The sequence below is a fragment of the Mustela erminea genome, chromosome 10 (assembly GCF_009829155.1).
Source record: "Mustela erminea isolate mMusErm1 chromosome 10, mMusErm1.Pri, whole genome shotgun sequence".
In the NCBI taxonomy this organism is placed as follows: Eukaryota; Metazoa; Chordata; class Mammalia; order Carnivora; family Mustelidae; genus Mustela; species Mustela erminea.
Window position 1 is genome coordinate 43,879,390 of NC_045623.1, and position 20,386 is coordinate 43,899,775.

At 36.5% G+C, this 20,386-nt stretch overlaps 1 protein-coding gene across 3 annotated transcripts in view; it reads left to right on the forward strand.

Moving 5' to 3' along the window:
- Positions 1–2,582: 2,582 nt before the first annotated feature.
- ADGRL4 (adhesion G protein-coupled receptor L4) overlaps positions 2,583–20,386 on the forward strand; it is a 113,405-nt gene continuing 95,601 nt past the window's right edge. For 2 of the 3 annotated variants that reach the window (XM_032361573.1, XM_032361574.1), the window contains exons 1-2: positions 2,583–2,774; positions 4,184–4,333. In XM_032361573.1, coding sequence (XP_032217464.1) covers positions 2,753–2,774; positions 4,184–4,333 — 172 coding nt within the window. In that variant the 5' untranslated portion in view covers positions 2,583–2,752. The remainder of the gene's footprint in view (positions 2,775–4,183; positions 4,334–20,386) is intronic. The other variant, XM_032361572.1, reaches the window with a different exon arrangement.

Consider the following 20,386-nt stretch of genomic DNA (forward strand, 5'->3'; position numbering starts at 1 on the left):
CAGAGAGGCAGGCAGAGAGGGAGGGGGAAGCAGGCTCCCCGCTGAGCAGAGAGCCTGATATGGGGCTGGATCCCAGGGTCCTGGGATCATAACCTGAGCCGTAGGCAGAGACTTTAACCCACTGAGCCACCCAGGGGCTCCCATACTAATAATGTATTAAAACTAATTGGGTAGGCAGTGTAAGATGACTTAACTTCCATTATGTTATACTTAGGCCAAAATCAAACTCTAAGTTTATAATTTTATCGATCATCTTCACTTGGATACCACTGAGACATGTCTAACTTTTAAAAATATAATGATTACTTAAGGTCTGCATTTCCTCAAGATTATTTCTTTAAAATATGCTTTTCTCTCACAATTAAAATATTTGCTTGGATTGAAAATTATAAATGCTTCATTTTCAGTAATGTAAAGACAATGGGTCTAAAATTACTCAATTGTCTTCCTTAAGAAAATAGACTACTTCAAATAAATTGCTAAGTAATTTTTATTTTTACAAAGGACAGTCTTAAACTGTATCATTAAGCGTTTCATGTTCACCCTTATTCTCTCCTATATTTTGTTGATAGAAATATATGAATAAAATTTTCCTTTTATAAAAATACACAAACAAAAGGAAAGTTTGGAAAATATTTTTTAAATTGAATTTTAACTCACTTTTGTTAATTTCAAAATGATACATAAAGAATGATATTATATGTGTATGTACATGTACCTATTATATGTATGTGTGTATGTGTGTGTATACACACATATTTTTAATTGCCCATCTTCTATTATCTTAAGCATAAAGAACAAGCATGTGTGGTTGATATGTGGTATAACCTATTTTAAGGCAAAGATTTTAAAAGCAGATACTGTGTTTCAATTTATCATTTGTTTTGGAAAATAATGTTTTTTCATTATTTTTACAGTGATGCCGTTTGAACGCTGAGTATGTTCAATGACTCCATAATGATGAATATATGCCATGACTTTGGGAAAACTAGCTTCATAAACGGAATCAGGTAATTGGAACACCTCAAATTTTTAAGACTGATTTCAGTACTTTTTTCTCTTCAAAGCACCCCTTATCCTATTGTTCCTATTTTGTGAATGGTTTCAACCTTCCTCTACTCATAGGACTTGAAAACCTTTACACTCTCTATTTCAAACATGTCTCTCAACCTGAGCAAGTCAATCAGACATCAGTTTGTCTTTAATCCTTTTTGGACTCTGTCTTTTTTTTTTTTTTTTTCATCCAAATACCCCTACCTTTATTCAAACATTTGTAGTCTATTTCCTGAACTATTCTGGCTTCCCTGTCTTTGATGTCTCCTTAATATCCTTCATTCCAACTGCTGCCAGAATTTTTTCACTGAATCACTGTCTAGTTCCAAAAAAAAAAAATAATAATAATCTTTAAAAGAAAACCAATTAACAACAATAAAATCCCAAAGGTATTTTTCATGGCACTTAGGACATTTAAATCACCTTACAGACTCCCTGGACAGCAATACCTGAACAACTGGTGAGTGCTCCTATTTGCAACACTCCTCTGAGCAGGGCGCTTCTAAGAGCAATGACTGAGGAGCCAAACAGACTGAGTTTGAATCACTCCAGTCACGTTGACTAGCTGTGTGACTCTGGGCAAGTCACATACCACATCTGTTCTTCATTTCTTTCTTGGATTGTGGTACCACTCTCAGGAGCTTTTTCTGGGAATTAAGTTAAGCTAACAGGGGTCTAGGAAAATGCAGCGGAGAGCCAAGGAGCTATGTCTATACCAGAGACTGTTACCATTGTGACTTGCGTCCCTGTACCAGATTTCGTTACCGCCCCACTGAGGGCCCTGACTTGTTCATCTTTGTGAGTGCGCTCTCCATACAAAAAGATTCTCCATAGATGTTTGTCAAATTATACAAAATGTACATGAAACATAAAAAAAGGTGTGCCCCACTGTTTAAAGGTAAAATCACTTGTCTCGACCGCACAAACATCAGTCATTCCTTTTCTTTAAATCAGTTTTCTTGAGGTTGAATCAACTTTATTTACTCACCATAAAATGCACCAATTTGATGAGTTCTGACAAAGGCACGTACTTTCAAAACTTGGGCTTTTGGGTTTGCTCGTTTTTCACTCAGTCATTTGAAGCACGATGTGAACCTGTAGACAAGATAGAGTGTACCCTTATTCTGCGCTCTGAAACCCTGAGTCCCCACAAGGTGCAGGCCCCATACTGCCAAAGGCCATCGCAATGTTTGCAGGTGGGGCTCAGCCTACCTGTGGGCCCTTGGTTCTTTTTGGAAAGGTATTAGTAAATAAAAGAATTCCGTCCCCTGTAATTTAGGCTCTAGGAAGTACCCCTAAGCCTTCGCAATTCTGGATACTCTCTCCGGTGGGACAGTCCGTGGGTCTCTGCCTTGTTTTGGCTATGCAGCCCGAAGTTTGAGGGCAGAGCTGCTGCCTGGGGGCAAAGTGAGCCCTCAGAGGGTCAGCCGGAGAGCTGGGGTGGTCCAGAGGCAGGGGGTGAGGTCAAGGCGGCTTGGAGGAACCGGCCAGGGGTTGGAGGTGGGGAGGCGGACGTGACAGGCACAGTGAGGGCCTGACCCGCACGCTGACACAAAAGAGGCCGGAAAGTGTCCGGAGGAAGCGGCGCGTCACGGGGGCCGGAGCCGGGACCCTGGCGCGGCCGCCCAGCTGCGTCCCCGGTACTCGGCCCGCACTGCCAGCCGCACTCCCGCCACCGCCTGCTCCGCGGCCGCCGCCAATGAGACTCCTCCCGCTCCTAGGTGAGTGCTCGGCCCGAGCCGAGGTGCGGAGGGCAGCGGGCCTGCAGGGAGTGGGGCTGCTCCGAGGTGCAACTCGCGCGCCCAGTGCCTGGGGCCGGGTTTCTGAGCATTGACGAGGGACTTCTCAGGATGTTTTTCTCCTTGGCCTTTCAACTCTGGAATCCGATATTCAGGGCCCAGGGACTAAGGCACCTTTTTAATCCTGGATACAAAACCCCCCAAATCCCCACAGGCTCAGACTGTGACCTTTCTTTTTTCTTTCTTTTCTTTTTTTTTTTTTTTCTGATCTCCCCCCCAAGAAATTCGGGAAAGCCAAACCAATCACACCTGGGGGAGGTTTCCTGGCATTTTGAGGGGACTGCCAGCCCAGACTTTGGGTTCGTTTAAAATACCATTTGGAGGCTGCTGTGCAGAAAGATAAATCACCTCTCTGAAACTGAATTAATTCGGTTGGGATGGTTTACACGGGACTATGCGAGGCTGGGATTTAGAATGGAAAGTTTAACAATCTCTGGTTACCCGATAAGGACAGTGTATCTCAGATGAATGTTTTTGCGAACACTTAACTTGCATGATTCCTGGCTGTCCATCCTCAGGCAGGCGTGTCTTGAGAAGACAGGAGACAACGATATATAAAAAAAAAAAAGGATCGGCGCAGGCTTTTCCTTATCTTTTCCTAACAGCCCCCGGAATACCATTTTCAACTTTGTTTTCAGTAACTCTGAAATAAAGTCTTGTTCTCTTTTGTGTCTCATTTTGTTGGGTGCGTTTGTATGGTGTTGGTTTCCGAAAGATCCATCTTTGACCAATATCCTGAGTTTATCTTAAATTCCCCTAATGGGAAAAAAATAATAGTATAAACTTTATGATGGGCAAGGGAGAATTTAAAAAGAACATTGGAATACAGAAAAAAACAATAAGTACATTTGTCCTACTGGATGTTATGATCTGTTGCTCTTCATCTTAAAATTACACAGATTTGAATTTGCAAAGACCCAAACAATCAATTCATCTTGATTTCTTTACAGAATCATTCCCAGAGGAGGGAAATTGCTTTACAATCATACAGTTTCCTTTCAAAAGAGCTCACCTCGGGAGTGAAGATACCAGTGATCTAGGAACAGTGTTTTCTTTATAGAGCTGCGCTGTTTACTACATTATAGCTTTGTTGAGATTTACTTGATAAACAGAGATTGAAGAAAGCGCTAATCTTTTTGCCTACTTGCTCTTGTGCTGTAGTTTAGGTAAATACTCCCTTGGGAAATTCTTATAATCCATTTATCTAGATGGAAAGAAAGGAGGGTTTTTGTGTTTATTGTAGTCTAACTCAACAATGTGAGGGGGGACTTTTCTTTTTCATTTTTTCTTTCTTTCTTTTTTTTAAAAACATATTTCTGTGTTTTCCTTAGTGGGTTTTTCCACTTTGCTGAATTCTTCCTACGCTCAAAATTGCACCAAGACACCTTGCCTTCCAAATGCAAAATGTGAAATACGTAATGGAGTTGAAGCCTGTTACTGTAACATGGGATTTTCGGGAAATGGTGTCACAATTTGTGAAGGTAAACAATCTTTATTGTTTTCCTCTTTTGGATTTTTTTGAAGGATGAAATTCCAATGTGATTGGTTCTTCCTTGTCCAGAAATTAAGTGTTTTACATTCAACTGTTTGATTTCATGCTATTGATTAAAAAAAAAAAAAAAACTTAATTAACTCAATAATAAGTTTGAACTTCCCACTTGAAAATTTATACTTGATTATTGATTTTTGAGGAGTCTGTGTATATCTTATTTTTGTGTAACCCTTAAAGATTATCCTTGAAGTTAAGCTGGAAAACTAAGTTGCAGAGTGCAGAGTCAATGTTTTTGTGGGCAAGAAAACAGAAAGGTCATGAAGTCCCGGCTATACTGTTAAGTGTTGCCTTCAGGTACCTTTCTTAGTACCTGACTTCCTAAATTTGAGGACAATATTAAGAGATTCAAGGGTTTTGCCTGTATTCCCTGCATGATACCCCAAAGAGAGAGAGGGAGAAAGGGAATTTTGAAAATATATTCTTTCCTGAAAAAGTAGATCACATTTGTAGAACTTGAGGCTACAATCCAGAGCAAGAACAGTGGAAAAGGTCCTGGCGGGGTTCAGTTCGGCCCACTGATTTAATAAACGGAACCCTATCTGATAATCCCATTTCAGTGGTTTCTTATCTGTGGTTTCTACCAACACTCTTCCTCTTCCCTCAAGCTTCACTTTGCCCTTATTCTCTCTTTCGTTTTTAGTAGAATTTAGTTTTAACCGAGTCAATGGAAAAACATTCTGTGTAGCAGAGAGACAAAGAGAGGAGGAAAAACAGAAAGAAAGAAAAAAAACAGTTCCAAGTCATATAAATTAGTTTAAAATATAATTAAATGGCAAGTTCAAATTAGAACTGTGTGATTTTATACTCCTAAATGTATTTAAGATAACACGGACTTTTTCTAATTAGGACAGAATATTGTACATTGTTAATATTGCATGTGTTTGCTTATAGCATAAACAAGTTGTATCTCGTGATTCAATTTGATAGGCTCTTAAAAAAGATTAAATATGCAGTACATAGAAAGACCAGACCTCATCATAATTAGTTTAATGTTTAAAAAATGTAGAGCACAGCTACAGTTGCTTAATGGTGCATTAGATCAGGCGTTTCTGCTTGTACACACAGCCGGGATTTGTAATATACTATTCTACAAGCGCTACAAAATTCTTTCTATAAATAATCTTAGATTTTTATTGTGTATTTAATTGAATGGCATTAAGGGAAGTTGATAGTCAAGTGACCTTCAAAATATTGCATCAAACATATTAGTGTGCTTTTCTGCTAATCATTACAAATTGTATCATAACACTTCGAAATGGTGTTGCCTTTTAGTTATTTAGATACTTTTCAACTGTCATGATTACCATCATTAACATTCATAATTTTTCACAATTTGGACCTTCAGCAGCTAACCAGATTATAATCATCTTTTTAATGATTTTTTTTTTAAGGCATCTCCCATTATCCAGTACACTTGTTTTTTTTCCCTGTTGCCTAAGTCAATAGTTAGCTGAAGGGCAGAAAATACTTTCTGTTGGAAAAAAAAAACAACAACTTCAAGATCTTTTGGGCTGTGATTTCTTCTCACACAGAACACAATTTGTAATGGCCTTTTTTTTTTTTCAAGTTCTTTTTAACCTAAACCTCTTACTTTAAAAATATTATAAATTCACTTGTTTCAATATTCACTATATGAGGTATATAATGTTCCCTTAAAACTGTTCAAACAATGGTTTCCACCTTTTTTCATCTTTTATTAATTCACTGATAGACTTTTAACATTTTTCTCTGTAAGTATATTTAATATGCTTTTTAGAATTAAAACATGTGTTCTCAGCTGCTGACGACTCTGGGTTATATATTGGGTTTGAAGAGTCTTGGCTTTCTTAATCTCTAAAGAGATTTCCCACTTTTCCTACCTTTCTCTAAAATTGGTATTAGATCAATAATAACCAAACAGAGTTCTGTTACAGAGGGTGCTTACTTCTTGAGGAATAAAAGTTGGCTTCTTTTTTATCTCATTACTGTCATCTTCCCCATTTCCATCAAATTTGGTTCCCCCCAGAGACCTGTCAAATAAACACTATGGTCATAACCAGACCTCACTAAATGTACTCTGTTCCAAGAACTAGTTTTGAACAAGTCATTTAGAATTTGGATAACCTGAGCCCATAGAAACAAGTTTTAATAGTAGTGATTTTATTTCGCTTAATTATCTATTTATTAAACAAATATTTATTATTTTCATCATCATCATCACATCAGGATAGCTAATATTTACTGTGCCCTGAGTCTGAGATATTAATTAACACAACTCCTTCACCTATTATTATTCTCACTTTATTTATAAAGAAATAGGGTCTTAGGCCAAGTGAATCACAAATGATGCAACAAATAAGTGGTAGAGCTAAGATTTGAGCCAAAGTCTGTTTTCAGAGACTATACTCTTACTCGTTGTGCTTGAGCATAAGGTCTCTGCCTAGCAGATACTGCTATGCCCTTGGATTAGGTAATAAACAAGAAATCAGCCTTGCTTTCAGGATATCTAGGCATAGTTACAGAACTTTACTAACAGCTTGATGCAGTGTCATAAAATGTATAAATACAGGTAAATTTGAGATGTGTAACCAACTGCTGGGAACCTTTCCAACTGGAGGTGATATTTAGGCTGAGAGTTGAAGAATAAATAGGATTGGTTAAGACTGACAAAGTGACAAAGTCAGGCAAAATGAATCACCTGTAACAAAGGCCTAGAAGTTGAACATGGGTGGCGTGTCTGAAGGAGCCCCAAGTATTTCATGCTGGATATGTATCAGAGGGTATATCAGCTGAGGGGTCCAAGGAAATTGAGTTAGGATGTCAGGATATGGATGGTATTCTCTTAACAAAGAAGAGCTGTTGGCAAATATTACGTAGCTGAGTTACATGACAAACTATGTGTCTTAGAAAGACAACACCATTAGGTAGAATAGGAATAAACTAACAAGGGTCAACCTAACCTATAAAAACAATGGTACTTTGTATAACTCATTATAGTTTATGTCATTTCTACCCAAATAGCTTAATTTACTTAATAAGCTTTTGAAATAAAAAGTATGGACTCTGTCTTTTTTTTTTTTTTTTAATTAATCTATTTATTTGACAGGCAGAGAGGGAGGGGGAAGCAGGCTCCCTGCGGAGCAGAGAGCAGAGAGCCGGTCACAGGGCTCCATCCCAGGACCCTGAGATCATGACCTGAGGTAAAGGCAGAGGCTTTAACCCATTGAGCCACCCAGGTGCCCCCAGATGCTTTTATTTACAAACACCATTTTGACTGGTTATAACTAATTCTGTTGAACTCCACGTTATAGCTTGTTGCATGTGAGAGAAGCAGGACAATGAAAGCTTAAGTGAGTTCCCCAGTGTCCCAAGACTAAGGTGACAAAGCTAGGACTCAAACCCTAGGGTTCTCAACCTTCTCTAGAATACCAAAAATGTCATTATATTACTAACCATCTGACATAATTAGTGTACTACAAGTTTTTAAACCAAATTGGTAAAACAATATCATTTTAACAAGAACGTATTCATTATTTTCAACAACTTTACTAAGGTATTGACAGCAATTTATTTATACACTCACTTTTACGCTGACAATGTGGATATTTTAAGACAAGACAGAGAAGTGTTTGTGTAGACATTTGGGGGTACAGTTAAAGGCTTCTGAAATTGTTGATGAGATTTTCCTAAAATTTGGGTCATTTTAGTCTTTTAAACATATATTAATGTGGCTATCCCTTATGCTTCTAATAAGGTTGGCTACTTTCTGGGGCACAGTTATAAATCTAGATAGCAAGACATCCCATCACCCCTGGGTAATTAGGAAAGTTTTAAAAAGGGGAGGGAGGTTGGAAGAGTTGAAAGAATCCTTCTGTACTTGTGAAACATAATATTGCTTGAGTTAAAACTGAACTAGGAGAGGGGAGAAGCAAGATAAGGGGAAGGATCCAGGACATTGTGGGTGTGGAAGAGATAGACTATCATACAAGCTCATTAAGTGGTACTGTGTTTTGGGAAGTTTCATGAAGTCAGCATGGGCAGGAGAAAAAAAAGTTGCCCCAGGTGAGGCTAGGAAAGGTCAGGAAGGCAGTAATTGACAGCTTGCATGCATGTATAAAAATCTTTCATAGTTTGGGACATGCCTAATATGAACAACATCACAAGCACTTTGTAAGAAATAATAAAGTCTCAGTGCCTGCAACTCAGGGAGACATACTCTACACTTAAAAAAAACAAAAATGGCTTTTCATCATTCTGAAATAACCATATATATGCCTGTAAAATTGGACTGGAAGGATATCATAATGAACTAGAGAACATTGTGACACTGGTAAATGCAGAGAGAACAATGTCACAATAGCTATCTAAGAGTTACAAAGAAGAAATTGTCTGTGGGTTCAGAATATGGGAGAAATGCTAATTAAAATAATCCACTAGCATGGAAAGCTAGCATGACTCTGCCCTGGCTACAAGATAAGCACTGATGACATGTGATTTTTTTTTTTCCATAACAGTTTTTTTTTAGTAATAGAGAAGATGTTCATCAAGATGGGCACACCAAAAGTCATCAGGACAGACGCAAAGCATACAAAATGTGTGTGTGTGTACATGTGTATCATCAGTTAACACAGATATGCTATTTAAACTGCATCCTACTAGAAATAACTGCAGTTTTAAATATTTAACAAAATGACAGTGTGGTAATTTCCATAATAAAGATAGGATCAGCAAAATTTAAATGGTACAAGTCCTTTTTTCCTTCTCCTTTTAAAAATAAAATAATAGCTTAAGGGAGTTTTTTTTTTTTTTTTAAGGGAGTTTTTAATACCGGTTTCTTCTTTTATTTTTCTCTTCCTATATGTTGAAGGAATTTATCATCTTATAGAATGGATATTTTTTAGGAAATTTCACCTAATTATTATGGTAGAGGTTTTGTTTTGTTTTTCTCTATTCTGTAGCTCCTCTTGTCAACAAACAAAAGAGGTCATACTTCTAGTATGAGGAAAAGGATTTCTGGAATTGGCAAAGATACTTTATTTATTTGGAGGAAGTTCATGGAAATCGTGCATCCGGGAATGTAAGCCTTGGGTTAATTCAGACTATTTCTTTGGTTACATTTTCCATTCAGTACAAGAAATCCCAAGGAAATATGTATCTCACTTTAAACAAATCTGATACATGACTATCTAGAAATACATCAGAGTTCATACTTTTTCAAGTTTGTATCAGTATTTATTTACCTAAAATCATTTGGAGGACGTAAAAGTGCATTTGTTTTACAAGAAAAAATTTGCTTCAAGAATTTTTATTAACGTATCACATATGAAGGAAGATGAAACTGTAATGTTATCTACCTTTCTTCCATCTAGCACCTGCCGTTGCTCAAACATTATTTAAATATCACTTAAAAATCAGGAGCCACTTCCTTCTGAGGATTGCAGTAAGAAAGAGGGAGGGAAGGAAATGAAAGAAGGCACAAATAAAGTGCTGGTCCCACTTGCTACCTGGGTCATGTGAGTTTTGCTAATCAGCTGCAAGGGTTTTGCTTTTGTTTTGTTTTGTTTTGTTTTAAGGTTTTATTTATTCAGGGACACTTGGGTGGCTCAGTCGGTTGACTGGGTGGCTCCAGTCCCACCACAGGCGCCTTGCTTAGCAGGGAGCCTGTTTCTCCCTCTGCCTGCCTCTCCTCCCCCTGCTTATGCTCTCTCTCACTCCCTGTCAAATAGATGAATAAAGTTATTTATTCACATAGAGAAAGAGAAAGAGAGAGAGAAAGCATGCGTGCAAGCAGGGGTAGAGGAAGAGAGAGAATCTCAAGAAGACTCGCTGCCAGTGTGCAGAGCCACATGCTAGGGGCTTGATGTCACAATCCTGAGGTGAGGACCAGAGCCCAAACCGAGAGTGTGATGTTCAACCTGCTGAGCCACCCAACCACGGAGCACCCTGATCAGCTGCACGGTTTTATATGTAAAGACTTACTGATCTGACTTGATGATGTCATTTCTGCAGACTGTTTCAGAAATCGTTTTTTTTTTTTTTAAATCCTCCAATTTCATGTTTCTCACACAGGATAGTTATAAGAATTAATGAGATAAAGAAAGTAAGAAATAGCTTGAGATCTTAAAAGAGGCTTTGATAGGAACATATGATTTCGGGTTTTCCCAAGTCATCTATGATGGAATATCATGAAAAGTTTTTTTTCAAATAAGAGTCTCATTTATTCATTTTTTTTCTTTAAAGATTTTATTTATTTACCTGACAGGCAGAGATCACAAGTAGGCAGAGAGGCAGGCAGAGAGGGTGGGGCTGGAAGCAGGCTCCCCGCTGAGCAGAAAGCCTGATGTGGGGCTTGATCTCAGGACCCTGAGATCATGACCTGAGCCAAGGCAGTGGTATTAACCCACTGAGCCACCTAGGTGCTCCAAGCCTCATCTATTGTTATTCATTTTTTAAATCAGTAATATCTAGGTTAATTGGATATTTAATTGGATAATTGGATATTTAGAAACAGAGAAGTAATATCAGCATAGATAATTAAAAATAAACACATCGCTTCTGAGTTCGAATTTCAATAATCAAAAAGCGTTGATCAAAATTCTGTGTTAAGTCAATTCTAAATAAGACTTACCATCTGTTTTGACATTATTAGAGTGCTGTTATTTTTTTTTTCTAAGTGAAGACTACCATTTTTGATTTTGACTTCAGGCTAAAACATCAATTCATAAAGTGTATATATGTCTGTGTCTGTGTATGTGTGTGTGTGTATACGTTTGTTGTGTGTGTATATATATATATGCCATGTATATGGCACATAATGTGTGCTGACGATAAGGCATCAATAAAAATTGGATATTGTTTTTCTAGAGCTAGTTTCCATTTGTATGCAAAGTGAACATGGCAACTGTACCATCTTAAACTTTCTCTTCAGCCATTTCTTTAGGAGCTGCTAGGAAATTAAAATTAAATGGAAATTGTGCTCTAAATGTGGAATTTTTCATACATTTTAATCCCCTGTTGCTTTTCAAGAAAAATACTGGTAGAAATAAGAACAAAAGATAGTAGAGATAGCACCTTCAATACCATAAATTCAGTTACTGAGTCCCAATTTTTCTACTGTGTTTATTCTAGCTCTGATCCTTCATCAATATTTTAAGATTGCAAACTTTATGTTGCAAAATTGAGGATATTTCCTTTGTTCTGGGATAGCCCCAGTTTGATAGGACATCAGCATACTTCATACTCCTGCTTATTTCAGAAACAAATTATCTAGTCTCCTGATTATCCACCTTGCCATTATTTCTCTTCTTCCTTGTTTAGTCTTCTTTCATACTTAAATAAATAACTTTCATCTTTACAGTTTATTCACAAAACAGAATAATAATATCAATGTTGTCTTTAGTGCTTTCTGTGAGCTACACACTATTCTAAGCACTTTGCATGAATTTATATATTTAATCCTCATAACAACTCTCTGAAATAAGAGCTAATATTATCCTCAGTTTATAGATTAAATAATTTTCCAGTGAAAACACATTCAAATTATTGTTTTATATAATTCCGAAACAACTCTGTGAAGTAAGTCTGCAAATAAGGAAACTGAGCCTAACTGAGACAAAAATGAATGATTGTGGTTGTAGCCCCCCCACCTCGAAACTGCTTTTTTCCCCCACTACCTTATCAAAGCAATTGATTAAAAAGAAAAATCTATGAAGTACGTATGTTTAAAATATCTTAAATGCAGGGAAGTTAAAACATTTTTTTTTAAAAAGGTTTTATTTATTTATGTGAGTGAGAGAGAGAACATGAGAGGGGAGAAGGTCTGAGGGAGAAGCAGACTCCCTACTGAGCAGGGGGCCTGATGTGGGACTTGATCCTGGGACCCTGGGATCATGACCTGAGTTGAAGGCAGTCACTTAACCCACTGAGCCACCCAGGTGCCTGTTAAAATAATTTCCAAGTTTCCCTATCTTAATGAAACTCATCAGATATAACAGATTCAATAGTTGAAACTCATCAGATAGAATAGATATAATAATTGAACTCTGTTCATCCACCTCCATAAAGCCCAGCATACTGACAGTAAAAGGGAGTTGGGCATGAGAACTCTGTAAATTAAGAGTGAACTTCTCAAAGCCGAAGCCAGTGCTATAAAACTAGGCAGTCCAGTGTTCACAAGAAGGCTGTCTGTGAGAAAAGGGTGCTTTTCCTTGTGGTGATATCCTATTTCCTTCCCAGAAAGGGAGAGGCAATCTACGTGACTGGTGACTGATTTAGACATTATTTCCCAAAGGTTGTGCTGATTGGGCTCTTTATTCCCCATTGGTGTTTGATCCCAAATAAAGCCAAGAAAAAAACTCCAAAGGAAACTGGCATCTGCCTGGAAGGAATGGGTGAGAGTAAAAACTGATGTCAGCTTTCTGCCTACTCCTCATCTATGCTACCTGAAAGAACGCTTGGCAATTGTTCTCTTTCCCCCTTGCCCCTCCCCATACAGGGAATTCTGAGCTCTCCTGCACTAAAGAGGGAGTAATGGCTGGCAGGCAGAACCTCGGCCAAGCTACCTGTAATAATCAACATTGTTCTCTAATTAAAAACATAAGGGTCATGCAAGGATAAGCAGTCATTGGAGAAAAGCCAATAATACAAACACAAAGATGAATAAATAGAACAATTGGCCTGGAAAAATGATACTTTTAGGAAGAAAAAACAAAGAGGTTGAAGGGAAAAGTCTGGTTTATATCTTCAAAGCGATTCTGGAAAAGTTTGCATTCAAACAAAACTGCTAAAATAGGCTTCTATGTACAAAAGAATTATCATACCACAAAACGCTTTCTTCTTCGATGTATTTTAAAACCTCTTTGCTGCTCAATTCCTCATATACCTGTTTCCTCCTCTTGTTCCTCATTTTATAGCAAAAGGCACCAAGACAAGAGGCTGGTAAGGTTGTCAGTAATACAAACCAATGCTTACAAACCACTAAAATCTCCGTTCCTGGGTTTCCTCTCCCACCACATGGAACAGGGAAGCTTCAAATATCAAAATTATTAACAAATCAGGACTCCTTGGTCAAGATATTCTCCTTCGTCAAGATATTCTGAGCTGATGGGCTCAGCATTCTCACCCTTTTTATAACACAATTTCACCCTTTTGTCATCTTTTCCTTTATCTGTGCCAAGACCTCTCCCAAATTCTTTCCACGCTTTATCTCAAAAGTGAAACAATGTAGCTAATGAGTTTTCCAATCCTAATTGTGTGATTTATCTGTGGTTTTCACATCATAATGTTATTAATACAGAGCCCATAACAGTCTCCCCGTGTTGTCTGTTTTCCCAAGTGATTTCCTGAATTCACTGGCTAATACTTTTGATGGTTCCTGCCAGGCACACCAAATGTATTTTTCTCCTCCAATAAAATAAAGTTATCGTTTGATCAATATTATTCCCAAATTGAGTGGATAATGTATAGTTGAAGGGCTGAAAAATAATATCCAATGAATTGCAGGACTAAAAAGCTCAGATAAAAAATATAAGAACAGGTCCAGACACAGAGAACCTGATAGCCATTTAATGTAAGTCTTACTGAAGAAAGGATCAGACAAGATTTAGCAGAGGAAAAAATAAAAAATCTGACAATTTCCCAGAACTTAAGAAAGACGTGAATCTTCAATTAAAAGAGCCCTCTAATTCCCTCCTATCTTCTACTAAATATATTTGTGCCTTCGCTTCTCAGTTTATGCTCCAGGAACACCCACTGATTGATTCCCTGCTATAAGAGAGGAGTATAGTTTACCTCAGAACCCGTCACTTTGATTTATACATTCAAGTTGTTTATTACCTTTATGCCCTTAAATAATAATGGAATATTCTGATGGAGTTACTGTCAGTCTGCTCTGTTCCTGAAGCCTAGGGTGAAAACCTACTCAAATCAGAGGGTCAGAATGAGAGAAAGGACTTTTGGGTAGCTGTTGCCATCAGGAGAGTGAATGACTACGGGAAACATTGTTGTCAGTCCTTTGAGACTCATTTCTTTTTTTATTTTTTTAAAAAATTTTATTTATTTATTTGACAGAGGAAGAGCCTAAGTAGGCAGAGAGAGAGAGAGAGAGAGAGAGAGAGAGAATCAGGCTCCCCACTGAGGAGAGATCCTGATGCGGGGTTCAGTCCCAGAACCCTGAGATCATGACCTGAGCCAAAGGCAGCAGCTTAACCCACTGAGCCACCCAGGCACCCCGAGACTCATTTCTACATTCATCTACTTTCATTTAACCTCTGCTTCATTTAATTCCTTTTCTGAAACTAAGGAAGGGAGGGGGAGTATATTTTAGAAATCCTCTGATATTAATCATCATCTTAAAAATAATCTCCACAGGCGCCTGGATGGCTCAGTGGGTTAAAGCCTCTGTTTTTAGCTCAGGTCATGGTCCCGGGGTCCTGGGATCCAGCCCCGCATCAGGCTCTCTGCTCAGCGGGGAGCCTGCTTCCCCACCCCCGCTGCCTGCCTCTCTGCCTACTTGTGACCTCTGTCAAATAAATAAATAAAATTTAAAATACGAATAATAATTTTCAAACCATAATCTTATTTTTCAAGTTCCTGTTATTAGATCCATCCCTTACATCTTTATATTCCAGGAGTTAAGACCCAGCCCTATAAATTGGAGCCTTCCTAGTATGCCATGCCCTAGTAACTAGAGTCTCTGATATAAATTCTAATATTGTTGTGCCAAGGTCTCCAAACTTGTATAAATATCCTAGTCCTGTCAGCTGGGATTCTCACAATGAGTCACAAAGTGCATCTGAGACTGTTTCTCTGTGAAATGAGATCCTCAGTGAACTCCCCTGTGTTTCAGGGCTGAGAAGTAAGCCATTAAATATAACCAGCAAGATCACTACTGTATCAGAGTCATTTGAACCATTAAAAACAAACAAGGAGGCTCTAAAATCTTGATTTTTACATTAGCTTTCCTATTGGAGAGGTTTAGTTACCGTTAGATGCTGTTGAGTGCCACCCCTTTGAATAAGATGGTGTACACATCCATTTTATGGGAAAGAGGGTTGTAACCCATGTGCTTTTATGATCACCATTTAACTAACATCTAGAACAAAATGCTACAAATGAAACTTGTACTTGTGCTGCAATTCCATCCAATGGATGACTGCATATTTATGAATATGTGATGAGTCAGGGATGGTGAGAATGGAAGTGGCGAAGAGGGCCAGTCTTGTCTGTTGGAAACCTGGAGCCAAATATCTTCCTTCTAAGGGTTACCTGTATTTATAGGCATCGAAATGGCTTTGGGTCTGGCTCAGTAAATGGGACAGGATAATCAATAATGCATGCACTCAGGGGAGAAGTTGGACACTTTCCATCTTGGAAATACAAGCTGGGCTCATTGTGTATGAAAGACACAGTCTGTGTTGCTCACTTTGCAGGGTTTTCTCATTTCTATTAAGAATAACTGCTTATTTTTTTATGTTCTCTTTATAATTTCTTTTTATTTTTGTGTTAATATATAATGTTGGGGTAAGTTTGAATGGCGTCAACCTGCTTTTCATTAGTCCCTGGGGGAATCCCAATAGTGTTGGCTGCTTGGAGATAGTGACTAGTCCTTATTTTGATTGTATCCTTGGAAATTACCAAAATTCCTTGGATCCAATCTATAAAATATTATGGATTGTTTTTCAGTGGCTATTCTGATAGGTTGGTGTGCTATTTTTATTGTTCCTTGCCTGTGCTAAATGTATTAAAACATCACAGATGATATTTCTACTTACCCAAACCAGCACTCAGTTTCGGCTGAATTTTAGACATTGTAACAGGCCATTATAGCAAAATTACCTTAGATGTGATGCCATCACAAATATTTTGCTTTAAATGATGAGGCTCCATTATAGCCAGATGGAAAATTTTCATGGATGATCAGTGAGCATCATAAGCTTCTTATACTTTTTCCATGCTATCTTTGTTTCCTTACTTCATGTTGAGTGATCATCTATCACTCAAAGACTGAATATCATTAACTTATTACTGCTCTTTTAAGTATTTTCATGAATTAGGAAGTAGCATGTGTTGAGGCAGGGTCAGTTGCAATATTGGCACTAATCTTTTGTGATGGTCCCTCAGTTTTAGGCACCCCTGGTCTACATCTTTAGAGTCCAAGGAGTTATGTTGACTATGGTATTTCCTTTTGAATCTTGGGTATCAAAAATGCTTTTTCACAAAAATTTTAGGAAGTGTGAAATTATTGGCACTTAAACAATGATGTATTTACTTTTAATCATATTAGTACTTTGATCATTTTCTTTAATTGCAAAGAGTTATTATAATCTATGTGTTATTAAAAACACTTATCTCAAATTTATTAGTCCTTCTAATGAAGTGACCTTTTTAAATACAACTTTATTACCTGAAATTGTATTTATTTTTTAGTTAAATATTTAAGAGGAAGTTTTACCTTTACTGCATAGTGTACAAAGTGAAGGACTATTGTTCATTTTGTTTTTTATCAAGCTCTAAACTTGGTTAAAATAGAATAAATGATCACATGAAATGGGAAGAAATAAAATATTCTTACTTTCTATAACTTTAAATCATTTCATTAGAATTTTGATACTTCTAAAATATAAAGATTAGGAAGAAAATATTTTAACAACAAAAAAATTATTTTAACCCTTCCCAAGAGTTACTCACTTTCTTGCTCTAGGAAAGATTCTTTTCATTCCATTTAGCACTGCTGAAATCAACTAAAAAGATTACATGTTTAGGAGGCGGTGAGGAAAATGACTTGAACAACTTCTAAATCTATTATCTCAGATAATTTTCTATTTCCTGTGTGCTTGAGATGCAATTTCATATCCTGTGTTTTTCAACCATCAAACATCATCTTGGTCTCAAGGATCTGAATTTACAATAGATTTGTATAATTTGTTAGTCAGCTATAGAAGAGGACACCACTGTGGATTGTATATAGCATTTATGTAAATGTCTCAGACATTTGCAATGTTAAAAAACAGAGAACACAGCATATTTATCTGGCATGAAAATTGTTATTTTCTGAGTATGAAGATATTAGGGCAAGGTCATTGAAGTATTTCAGTTGCTTTAACTATTTTGGCCCATCGTTATTGAATATAGATAAAAGGTACTAACACTTAAATTACTGCAGTCTCATGTGTGGTTGTAAAGAAGGTGAGAATGAGGATATTAGAAGAAAAAAAGATTCAGTTTAAGAAACTGGAATATAGAGAAAGAATTTCAACATGCAAATGTAATAGATGATGGTATTTTTACATTCCAGTCAAAGAGTTTTCATTAAAAATGTGATTATTTTGAGTCATTGGTCATTGGTCAGACAAGCTCAATTCCTACAAAGTCCTTTTATGTGGATTAACTGCAATGTGCTCCTGTTTTCTATGTCAATATGATTTTCCCCACAATTTTATGTTTAGATAATTTATTTCTATTACCAAGAAGTCCGGTTAGTATACAGTTTCAGAGATTCTCTTTATAATTGTTTAAAAGTTCCCAAATAAATTGCTGGAAGGTAGAAAGTCAGAACTGTTCAAACCTAGTACTTACTTTAAGGAGGAAATTAACACTTTGGTCTTTTATTTGCCATGGAAAGAGATAATGACATTCTCTAGGAAGATTAGAATCTAACCAAACATTGTAGGCTATATATAGCATACAAAGCCTTGTGCCATTTGTGAAAATGCTATCAGGGAGAAAACCCAATGACTGAGTTTCTGTACTGTATTTTTTAGGTACACAGATTTAATTTAGAGATTATGGTTTGAAAATAAAATTTACTGTATGAGTGTTTTTGGCTGATAAGAAATTGATTTTGTGACCTTGCTACACATTAATTGAAATATCTGGCCATGTGTCTTGACTAGATTTAAAAAACCATACATATGTGGAACCATATTATTCCTTCACATTGAACTGGCAAGTTAATCACTTTGTTAGCTGTATAAGGAAGAAACTACTTTTTTCCTAGTGTGGTGGTGTCTGAATAATCTCTCCGTATTGCATAACAAGTGAGTTTTACGTAATTGATATTATATTTAGTTGGTTTACTATATTGAAGGTGGAGCGCTTTGAGTTATGTAAGAGTGACATATTTATAAATTAAATACAGTGATTTATATTTCCTAATATTTTAAAAGCTATATTTATAAAATCAAAAATAAGAAAGCATGTGCAAATAAGCCCATTAAAACATAATAAAGGTTGTTATAAATATTATTCACAAACATTAGTAGTTTTTAAGAGGTTGAAATAGAATGAAGGTAGTTATGTTGTCAGTGTCTTTTATGTCTTAAATTTCAGTTTACTTAACACATATTGACTCAGGGTGTGCTCACACAGGAAAAATGGATTACAGACAGGAGTTAAAACAAACTGTGCAATATGGAAAATCTTCCCCAAAGAATAGCCAAACATATTACCTGCATGAGATTCTTTAAACTGAACAAAGCTTATCTCTTAGTTCTCTTAGATAAGCTTATCACTTACCTACATAGAATTGTCCAGCCAAGAGGACATCTCTACTTTATTTCTCTTTGATGGGTATAACATAAGAACCAAAATTTGGGTCATGTTTATTCAGTACCTTCACGCTGTTGGCCCTCTGCTAAATGATTTTTAACTTACTATTAACTTACTATTAAAAATGTAATGAAGCTGTGTTTAACATTTAGAACTTGAGCAAAGAAATGTGATGATCTTTGTGAATTTGAGGGAATCAAAGCTAACTTATACAGACAACAGAATCAATTTTGATGAGATTAAACAGAGGAGGAGGTGGTTCTAACACTTGTTTGATAGTTTTATATTTATGGCAATATTTTGATATTTTGAAATTAAAAAATTGTATATCCCTTGTGTCAGAAAGATTCTTATGCTACATTTCCTGGTGCCATATGGAGGGTAAGTTCTGAAGATAATTCCTGGACCTGTATAAACACAGAAACCTATTGAGAATACTAAAAAAAGCTACAACAAATCTCTGCTGTATATGCAACGCAGGAAGGCAAGCAGATGCTTGATTATAGCGTTATGTTTGTTCAACTAATGTCATGTTTATTGCTGCAGTTTCATAATGGAATACCATGTGGAGAAGAATGGTTTTTTAAATGTGCTTTGGACTTTGAATTTCAGTTTATTAGTAGACAAATATGTCAGAAAATTTTCAGGAGAGGCATTAATTGTTGTTTTAGAGTCAATGATCTCTTTAAACTTATCCTTTCAAAAAAATCAGATGGTTGCTTTAAGAATAAATAAATCTGACTTTAAGCAAGACTTTAGACTATAACCCATGGTACAATTTCATTATTATGATAAGAAAACTTAAGTCTTGCTGATTATTGGTGATACAGTTAATAAAATATAACAATGACTCATAAACTGTGATCCAAGGACTTACTACTAAAGCCTTAATATTTGTAGATCGATTCCTCTATTAATAGAAAAGAAATTATCATTATAACAAGACTTAAAATTGAGTGGAAGTATGATACATTTAGAGGGTAGAATTTAAAATAAAATTTTGACATATGGTAAGTATTCAAAACTAGGATGTCAAGTACAGATAGTAAATATAGAAGAGAAAAGGAATGGCTGTAATTTATTTTGAAGTTGGTTTCAGACGATAAAACATTGTAATGGAGACCTACTTTCAAAAAATGGGCCTCAATTTTTTAGATTCAGACACTATTGATGATTTCAACCAAGATTGTTCAAAAGAAGAATTACAGTTTATTATGGGCAGCAGGACCATGAAGGAAGGGGAGCCCTCTGAGGAAGCCATCTGTTGGCTTAAATCCTGGTTCTGTCATTTACACACTTTCAGATTTGGACAAGTTTCTACATCTTTGCCACATAAACAGTTTTACCAACATCAAAATAGTTTTGGAAAATTCTAGAAGGTGATACAAATACAGCACTTAATTATGACCCTGGCCATATAAAGAGATCTCCATAAGAGATACCTGTGATTAATACA